The sequence below is a fragment of the Penaeus vannamei genome, chromosome 33 (genome assembly GCF_042767895.1).
Source record: "Penaeus vannamei isolate JL-2024 chromosome 33, ASM4276789v1, whole genome shotgun sequence".
In the NCBI taxonomy this organism is placed as follows: Eukaryota; Metazoa; Arthropoda; class Malacostraca; order Decapoda; family Penaeidae; genus Penaeus; species Penaeus vannamei.
Genome location: NC_091581.1, coordinates 28,315,011 through 28,325,010, shown reverse-complemented (window position 1 = coordinate 28,325,010; position 10,000 = coordinate 28,315,011). Strand labels below are relative to the sequence as shown.

The window sequence follows — 10,000 nt, the reverse complement described above, 5'->3', positions numbered from 1 at the left end:
CCGACACGTCCTCGGCAGGCAGCTCCTCCGACACGTCCTCGGCAGGCAGCTCCTCCGACACGTCCTCGGCAGGCAGCTCCTCCGACACGTCCTCGGCAGGCAGCTCCTCCGACACGTCCTCGGCAGGCAGCTCCTCCGGCACGTCCTCGGCAGGCAGCTCCTCCGACACGTCCTCGGCAGGCAGCTCCTCCGACACGTCCTCGGCAGGCAGCTCCTCCGGCCGACAGGCTTCCCGCTGCGACGGGTCCTTTGGCAGACGGATCGAGTCCACGGGCGACGGTACCGTGGGCAGTCTCACCCCCGGGAGTTCGTCCTCGGCAGGCAGCTCCTCCGACACGTCCTCGGCAGGCAGCTCCTCCGACACGTCCTCGGCAGGCAGCTCCTCCGACACGTCCTCGGCAGGCAGCTCCTCCGACACGTCCTCGGCAGGCAGCTCCTCCGACACGTCCTCGGCAGGCAGCTCCTCCGACACGTCCTCGGCAGGCAGCTCCTCCGACACGTCCTCGGCAGGCAGCTCCTCCGACACGTCCTCGGCAGGCAGCTCCTCCGACACGTCCTCGGCAGGCAGCTCCTCCGACACGTCCTCGGCAGGCAGCTCCTCCGACACGTCCTCGGCAGGCAGCTCCTCCGACACGTCCTCGGCAGGCAGCTCCTCCGACACGTCCTCGGCAGGCAGCTCCTCCGACACGTCCTCGGCAGGCAGCTCCTCCGACACGTCCTCGGCAGGCAGCTCCTCCGACACGTCCTCGGCAGGCAGCTCCTCCGACACGTCCTCGGCAGGCAGCTCCTCCGACACGTCCTCGGCAGGCAGCTCCTCCGACACGTCCTCGGCAGGCAGCTCCTCCGACACGTCCTCGGCAGGCAGCTCCTCCGACACGTCCTCGGCAGGCAGCTCCTCCGACACGTCCTCGGCAGGCAGCTCCTCCGACACGTCCTCGGCAGGCAGCTCCTCCGACACGTCCTCGGCAGGCAGCTCCTCCGACACGTCCTCGGCAGGCAGCTCCTCCGACACGTCCTCGGCAGGCAGCTCCTCCGACACGTCCTCGGCAGGCAGCTCCTCCGACACGTCCTCGGCAGGCAGCTCCTCCGACACGTCCTCGGCAGGCAGCTCCTCCGACACGACCTCGGCAGGCAGCTCCTCCGACACGTCCTCGGCAGGCAGCTCCTCCGACACGTCCTCGGCAGGCAGCTCCTCCGACACGTCCTCGGCAGGCAGCTCCTCCGACACGTCCTCGGCAGGCAGCTCCTCCGACACGTCCTCGGCAGGCAGCTCCTCCGACACGTCCTCGGCAGGCAGCTCCTCCGACACGTCCTCGGCAGGCAGCTCCTCCGACACGTCCTCGGCAGGCAGCTCCTCCGACACGTCCTCGGCAGGCAGCTCCTCCGACACGTCCTCGGCAGGCAGCTCCTCCGACACGACCTCGGCAGGCAGCTCCTCCGACACGTCCTCGGCAGGCAGCTCCTCCGACACGTCCTCGGCAGGCAGCTCCTCCGACACGTCCTCGGCAGGCAGCTCCTCCGACACGTCCTCGGCAGGCAGCTCCTCCGACACGTCCTCGGCAGGCAGCTCCTCCGACACGTCCTCGGCAGGCAGCTCCTCCGACACGTCCTCGGCAGGCAGCTCCTCCGGCCGACAGGCTTCCCGCTGCGACGGGTCCTTTGGCAGACGGATCGAGTCCACGGGCGACGGTACCGTGGGCAGTCTCACCCCCGGGAGTTCGTCCTCGGCAGGCAGCTCCTCCGACACGTCCTCGGCAGGCAGCTCCTCCGACACGTCCTCGGCAGGCAGCTCCTCCGACACGTCCTCGGCAGGCAGCTCCTCCGACACGTCCTCGGCAGGCAGCTCCTCCGACACGTCCTCGGCAGGCAGCTCCTCCGACACGTCCTCGGCAGGCAGCTCCTCCGACACGTCCTCGGCAGGCAGCTCCTCCGACACGTCCTCGGCAGGCAGCTCCTCCGGCACGACCTCGGCAGGCAGCTCCTCCGACACGTCCTCGGCAGGCAGCTCCTCCGACACGTCCTCGGCAGGCAGCTCCTCCGACACGTCCTCGGCAGGCAGCTCCTCCGACACGTCCTCGGCAGGCAGCTCCTCCGACACGTCCTCGGCAGGCAGCTCCTCCGACACGTCCTCGGCAGGCAGCTCCTCCGACACGTCCTCGGCAGGCAGCTCCTCCGACACGTCCTCGGCAGGCAGCTCCTCCGACACGTCCTCGGCAGGCAGCTCCTCCGACACGTCCTCGGCAGGCAGCTCCTCCGACACGTCCTCGGCAGGCAGCTCCTCCGACACGTCCTCGGCAGGCAGCTCCTCCGACACGTCCTCGGCAGGCAGCTCCTCCGACACGTCCTCGGCAGGCAGCTCCTCCGACACGTCCTCGGCAGGCAGCTCCTCCGACACGTCCTCGGCAGGCAGCTCCTCCGACACGTCCTCGGCAGGCAGCTCCTCCGACACGTCCTCGGCAGGCAGCTCCTCCGACACGTCCTCGGCAGGCAGCTCCTCCGACACGTCCTCGGCAGGCAGCTCCTCCGACACGTCCTCGGCAGGCAGCTCCTCCGACACGTCCTCGGCAGGCAGCTCCTCCGACACGTCCTCGGCAGGCAGCTCCTCCGACACGTCCTCGGCAGGCAGCTCCTCCGACACGTCCTCGGCAGGCAGCTCCTCCGACACGTCCTCGGCAGGCAGCTCCTCCGACACGTCCTCGGCAGGCAGCTCCTCCGACACGTCCTCGGCAGGCAGCTCCTCCGACACGTCCTCGGCAGGCAGCTCCTCCGACACGTCCTCGGCAGGCAGCTCCTCCGACACGTCCTCGGCAGGCAGCTCCTCCGACACGTCCTCGGCAGGCAGCTCCTCCGACACGTCCTCGGCAGGCAGCTCCTCCGACACGTCCTCGGCAGGCAGCTCCTCCGGCACGACCTCGGCAGGCAGCTCCTCCGACACGTCCTCGGCAGGCAGCTCCTCCGACACGTCCTCGGCAGGCAGCTCCTCCGACACGTCCTCGGCAGGCAGCTCCTCCGACACGTCCTCGGCAGGCAGCTCCTCCGACACGTCCTCGGCAGGCAGCTCCTCCGACACGTCCTCGGCAGGCAGCTCCTCCGGCCGACAGGCTTCCCGCTGCGACGGGTCCTTTGGCAGACGGATCGAGTCCACGGGCGACGGTACCGTGGGCAGTCTCACCCCCGGGAGTTCGTCCTCGGCAGGCAGCTCCTCCGACACGTCCTCGGCAGGCAGCTCCTCCGACACGTCCTCGGCAGGCAGCTCCTCCGACACGTCCTCGGCAGGCAGCTCCTCCGACACGTCCTCGGCAGGCAGCTCCTCCGACACGTCCTCGGCAGGCAGCTCCTCCGACACGTCCTCGGCAGGCAGCTCCTCCGACACGTCCTCGGCAGGCAGCTCCTCCGACACGTCCTCGGCAGGCAGCTCCTCCGACACGTCCTCGGCAGGCAGCTCCTCCGACACGTCCTCGGCAGGCAGCTCCTCCGACACGTCCTCGGCAGGCAGCTCCTCCGACACGTCCTCGGCAGGCAGCTCCTCCGACACGTCCTCGGCAGGCAGCTCCTCCGACACGTCCTCGGCAGGCAGCTCCTCCGACACGTCCTCGGCAGGCAGCTCCTCCGACACGTCCTCGGCAGGCAGCTCCTCCGACACGTCCTCGGCAGGCAGCTCCTCCGACACGTCCTCGGCAGGCAGCTCCTCCGACACGTCCTCGGCAGGCAGCTCCTCCGACACGTCCTCGGCAGGCAGCTCCTCCGACACGTCCTCGGCAGGCAGCTCCTCCGACACGTCCTCGGCAGGCAGCTCCTCCGACACGTCCTCGGCAGGCAGCTCCTCCGACACGTCCTCGGCAGGCAGCTCCTCCGACACGTCCTCGGCAGGCAGCTCCTCCGACACGTCCTCGGCAGGCAGCTCCTCCGACACGTCCTCGGCAGGCAGCTCCTCCGACACGTCCTCGGCAGGCAGCTCCTCCGACACGTCCTCGGCAGGCAGCTCCTCCGACACGTCCTCGGCAGGCAGCTCCTCCGACACGTCCTCGGCAGGCAGCTCCTCCGACACGTCCTCGGCAGGCAGCTCCTCCGACACGTCCTCGGCAGGCAGCTCCTCCGACACGTCCTCGGCAGGCAGCTCCTCCGACACGTCCTCGGCAGGCAGCTCCTCCGACACGTCCTCGGCAGGCAGCTCCTCCGACACGTCCTCGGCAGGCAGCTCCTCCGACACGTCCTCGGCAGGCAGCTCCTCCGACACGACCTCGGCAGGCAGCTCCTCCGACACGACCTCGGCAGGCAGCTCCTCCGACACGACCTCGGCAGGCAGCTCCTCCGACACGTCCTCGGCAGGCAGCTCCTCCGACACGTCCTCGGCAGGCAGCTCCTCCGACACGTCCTCGGCAGGCAGCTCCTCCGACACGTCCTCGGCAGGCAGCTCCTCCGACACGTCCTCGGCAGGCAGCTCCTCCGACACGTCCTCGGCAGGCAGCTCCTCCGACACGTCCTCGGCAGGCAGCTCCTCCGACACGTCCTCGGCAGGCAGCTCCTCCGACACGTCCTCGGCAGGCAGCTCCTCCGACACGTCCTCGGCAGGCAGCTCCTCCGACACGTCCTCGGCAGGCAGCTCCTCCGACACGTCCTCGGCAGGCAGCTCCTCCGACACGTCCTCGGCAGGCAGCTCCTCCGACACGTCCTCGGCAGGCAGCTCCTCCGACACGTCCTCGGCAGGCAGCTCCTCCGGCCGACAGGCTTCCCGCTGCGACGGGTCCTTTGGCAGACGGATCGAGTCCACGGTTGACGGTACCGTGGGCAGTCTCACCCCCGGGAGTTCGTCCTCGGCAGGCAGCTCCTCCGACACGTCCTCGGCAGGCAGCTCCTCCGACACGTCCTCGGCAGGCAGCTCCTCCGACACGTCCTCGGCAGGCAGCTCCTCCGACACGTCCTCGGCAGGCAGCTCCTCCGACACGTCCTCGGCAGGCAGCTCCTCCGACACGACCTCGGCAGGCAGCTCCTCCGACACGTCCTCGGCAGGCAGCTCCTCCGACACGTCCTCGGCAGGCAGCTCCTCCGACACGTCCTCGGCAGGCAGCTCCTCCGACACGTCCTCGGCAGGCAGCTCCTCCGACACGTCCTCGGCAGGCAGCTCCTCCGACACGTCCTCGGCAGGCAGCTCCTCCGACACGTCCTCGGCAGGCAGCTCCTCCGACACGTCCTCGGCAGGCAGCTCCTCCGACACGTCCTCGGCAGGCAGCTCCTCCGACACGTCCTCGGCAGGCAGCTCCTCCGACACGTCCTCGGCAGGCAGCTCCTCCGACACGTCCTCGGCAGGCAGCTCCTCCGACACGTCCTCGGCAGGCAGCTCCTCCGACACGTCCTCGGCAGGCAGCTCCTCCGACACGTCCTCGGCAGGCAGCTCCTCCGACACGTCCTCGGCAGGCAGCTCCTCCGACACGTCCTCGGCAGGCAGCTCCTCCGACACGTCCTCGGCAGGCAGCTCCTCCGACACGTCCTCGGCAGGCAGCTCCTCCGACACGACCTCGGCAGGCAGCTCCTCCGACACGACCTCGGCAGGCAGCTCCTCCGACACGTCCTCGGCAGGCAGCTCCTCCGACACGTCCTCGGCAGGCAGCTCCTCCGACACGTCCTCGGCAGGCAGCTCCTCCGGCACGACCTCGGCAGGCAGCTCCTCCGACACGACCTCGGCAGGCAGCTCCTCCGACACGTCCTCGGCAGGCAGCTCCTCCGACACGTCCTCGGCAGGCAGCTCCTCCGACACGTCCTCGGCAGGCAGCTCCTCCGACACGTCCTCGGCAGGCAGCTCCTCCGACACGTCCTCGGCAGGCAGCTCCTCCGACACGTCCTCGGCAGGCAGCTCCTCCGACACGTCCTCGGCAGGCAGCTCCTCCGACACGTCCTCGGCAGGCAGCTCCTCCGACACGACCTCGGCAGGCAGCTCCTCCGACACGTCCTCGGCAGGCAGCTCCTCCGACACGTCCTCGGCAGGCAGCTCCTCCGACACGTCCTCGGCAGGCAGCTCCTCCGACACGTCCTCGGCAGGCAGCTCCTCCGACACGTCCTCGGCAGGCAGCTCCTCCGACACGTCCTCGGCAGGCAGCTCCTCCGACACGTCCTCGGCAGGCAGCTCCTCCGACACGTCCTCGGCAGGCAGCTCCTCCGACACGTCCTCGGCAGGCAGCTCCTCCGACACGTCCTCGGCAGGCAGCTCCTCCGACACGTCCTCGGCAGGCAGCTCCTCCGACACGTCCTCGGCAGGCAGCTCCTCCGACACGTCCTCGGCAGGCAGCTCCTCCGACACGTCCTCGGCAGGCAGCTCCTCCGACACGTCCTCGGCAGGCAGCTCCTCCGACACGTCCTCGGCAGGCAGCTCCTCCGACACGTCCTCGGCAGGCAGCTCCTCCGATACGACCTCGGCAGGCAGCTCCTCCGGCACGATCTCGGCAGGCAGCTCCTCCGACACGTCCTCGGCAGGCAGCTCCTCCGACACGTCCTCGGCAGGCAGCTCCTCCGACACGTCCTCGGCAGGCAGCTCCTCCGACACGTCCTCGGCAGGCAGCTCCTCCGACACGTCCTCGGCAGGCAGCTCCTCCGACACGTCCTCGGCAGGCAGCTCCTCCGACACGTCCTCGGCAGGCAGCTCCTCCGACACGACCTCGGCAGGCAGCTCCTCCGACACGACCTCGGCAGGCAGCTCCTCCGACACGACCTCGGCAGGCAGCTCCTCCGACACGTCCTCGGCAGGCAGCTCCTCCGACACGTCCTCGGCAGGCAGCTCCTCCGACACGTCCTCGGCAGGCAGCTCCTCCGGCCGACAGGCTTCCCGCTGCGACGGGTCCTTTGGCAGACGGATCGAGTCCACGGGTGACGGTACCGTGGGCAGTCTCACCCCCGGGAGTTCGTCCTCGGCAGGCAGCTCCTCCGACACGTCCTCGGCAGGCAGCTCCTCCGGCCGACAGGCTTCCCGCTGCGACGGGTCCTTTGGCAGACGGATCGAGTCCACGGGTGACGGTACCGTGGGCAGTCTCACCCCCGGGAGTTCGTCCTCGGCAGGCAGCTCCTCCGACACGTCCTCGGCAGGCAGCTCCTCCGGCCGACAGGCTTCCCACTGCGACGGGTCCTTTGGCAGATGGATCGAGTCCACGGGTGACGGTACCGTGGGCAGTCTCACCCCCGGGAGTTCGTCCTCGGCAGGCAGCTCCTCCGACACGTCCTCGGCAGGCAGCTCCTCCGACACGTCCTCGGCAGGCAGCTCCTCCGACACGTCCTCGGCAGGCAGCTCCTCCGACACGTCCTCGGCAGGCAGCTCCTCCGACACGTCCTCGGCAGGCAGCTCCTCCGACACGACCTCGGCAGGCAGCTCCTCCGGCCGACAGGCTTCCCGCTGCGACGGTACCGTAGGCAGTCTCACCCCCGGGAGTTCATGAGTTTCCCGGACGACTCCAGGGTAAGCCCAGAGGAAGGGACCCACATTCCTTCAAGCAGCCTGGTCAGCCTTCCGACGTCTTTCCTCCTCGCGGCCCCTGCGACGATCCTCTTCCATTCGACGCCTCTGCTCCTCCCTTCTCTGATAATACAGAGCCAGCTGCTCAGTCCTGATCTTCTCCTGCTCCTCGATATAGTGTAAAAAGGCCATCCCCTCGAGGCCCAGCCTATCGCCTTCCTCCACATAGTTCCTCATGGTGCTGTCTTACTGACCGTCTGATATTGGCAAGGTCGCCAATGTCAGCGTTCGTTTGTAGGGTATGATCAGATCGGCCAGGTTAACAGTGAAACACCAGAGAAAACATACGGGAGGAATATATTGAAACACTTTTTACACAAAGTACATTACACAGAGGAGGCAGGAGACTAACAGGCACGGGAGAAGTGGAGCAGGCGAGGTCACATGGCGTAAGAGGTCGTCACTAACACATCACAGAAGCACTGAAGAGTCTTTCCAGGAGAACTGACGAATTGCCAAAAATCGCGCATTATATGCAAAATCGTCGATGTTTAAGTCCGACACCCACATTCCTCACAAATCAAAGTGACTAAACACGGTTGACCTCATCCCACCTAAGCCTGCCTCTCCGGCTCAGGTAAACATCGCTGAAGGTCCTGGGCGACGAAACTTACAACCGCAGTGTAGCGGCTCGCAGTTGTGACAATTATAATCACTCTTGATGTTGATGTCGCTATTGTAATTATCATCATCATCTTTTTATTTCATTATTGATTAATTTGTTTATTTATTATTACTTCTTTTTGTTCTGTAAAAAAAAAAAAACGTTGTTATATGATTATTACATTATAATAGAGTTCCACAAGACAATTCTCATCGAATACGAAATATATATATATATATATATATATATATATATATATATATATATATATATATATATATATATATATATATATATATATATATATATCACCAGTGTTTCAGAACAAAGAAAAGAAAAATCCTCCAATCTTCTCTTCCACACTTTCGCTCTCCTTTTCTTCCTTCTCCTCCTCCTTCGTTCTCCCTTTTCGACAGCTTGTATACCCAGTCAGATATAAAAGTCTCTTGCAATATCATTTCCTAACTCCGGCTGGCTTCATGTTGCACGAAAAGAGGCTTGCATGTTCAGCTCAGGTTCAGCAAGTGTTGCATTGTGAACTCAGTCGGCTTCTTGCCTTTCCCTTCTCCCCGGTTTTCTTTCGTTTTCTTTTTGTTTTCTTTCCTTTTGTCTTATTTGTTGTTGTTGATGGTGGTGGTGGTGTTATCATTATCGTTATTATTATTGTTGTCATTATTATTATCAATATAATTTTTGTTATTTATATCATCATTATTATCCTCACTATTATCATTATCATTGTTATCATTATTATTATTATGATCATTATTATCCTCCTCATCATCATCATCATCTTCATTATCATTATTGTCATTATTATTTTCATTATCATTATTGTTATTGTTATTATCATTATTATTATTATTTCATTACTGTTGTTGTTATAATTATATTCATTATCATTATTATCATTATTACTATTATTATTACTATTATTATTAATGTTGTTATTATCATCATTACTATTACTATTATTACTGTTGTTGTTTTGTAGTTATTGTTAATATTAGTAACATTACTATCACTGTTATCATTAGTTACTGTCAACAACATCATCATCTCATTACTAATTAATATCATTATCCTTGTTATTGTCTGTTTTACTTTTCTGTTTATGAGAATATGTATATTGGTGTTTGATTATCTATCTAAATTTATGCCTTTTCCGTTGCTCTCTCTCTTTCTCTCTCTCTTTCTCTCTCTCCCACTCCATCTCTCTCTCTCTCTCTCTCTCTCTCTCTCTCTCTCTCTCTCTCTCTCTCTCTCTCTCTCTCTCTCTCTCTCTCTCTCACCTTGCTCTCCTTGTTCTCCTTCTCCTTCTTTTTCTATATGTTTCCTTTTTTTTCGTATTCTCCTCCGTTTCCTCCTCCTCTTCTTCTTCTTCTCAGTCCCTCCCTCCTTTCTCTATCTTCCCTCCCTCTCTCTCCTCTCCTCCATTCTCCATCCAATATCCCTCCTTCCGCCTTTCCACCTCTCTCTCTCTTCCCCTCTTTCTTCCATTCCCTTCCGTAATCCCCCTTCATCCGCGCACCGTCTCCTCTCATCTTCCATTCTCGCCATTTCTCCCTTAATCATCACATACTTTTCGTCCAGCGTTCTGCAAAATGGCCAAGCCGGGAAACGCGCAGCAAATTTTCCATTATATTAGAGGCACGGGGCGGGAGGGGGGCGTGGGGGGTTGGAGGGGGGCGTGGGGGGTTGGAGGGGAGCGTGGGGGTTGGAGGGGGGGGGGGTACAGCGGGTTTACTCTGTAATATGAACACCTCATTAGCCATCTTTATGCAAATTTCAGGTTCTCAAGATACAGCTGGTGCAGGTAAGAGTGGATAAAAGTATGTGTGTAGGAAGAGAGAGAGAGAAGGGGGAGGGAGATGAAGAAGAGAGAGAGAGAGAGAGAG

General features: G+C 62.5%; 1 protein-coding gene across 1 annotated transcript in view; it reads left to right on the top strand.

Moving 5' to 3' along the window:
• LOC138867979 (sericin 1-like) overlaps positions 1-7,421 on the top strand; it is a 22,221-nt gene extending 14,800 nt beyond the window's left edge. The window contains exons 4-10 of the mRNA XM_070145282.1: positions 1-18; positions 154-375; positions 1,564-1,785; positions 3,028-3,249; positions 4,654-4,875; positions 6,739-7,242; positions 7,297-7,421. The exon at positions 1-18 is cut by the window's left edge and continues 204 nt beyond it. Coding sequence (XP_070001383.1) covers positions 1-18; positions 154-375; positions 1,564-1,785; positions 3,028-3,249; positions 4,654-4,875; positions 6,739-7,242; positions 7,297-7,421 — 1,535 coding nt within the window. The remainder of the gene's footprint in view (positions 19-153; positions 376-1,563; positions 1,786-3,027; positions 3,250-4,653; positions 4,876-6,738; positions 7,243-7,296) is intronic.
• Positions 7,422-10,000: the final 2,579 nt, after the last annotated feature.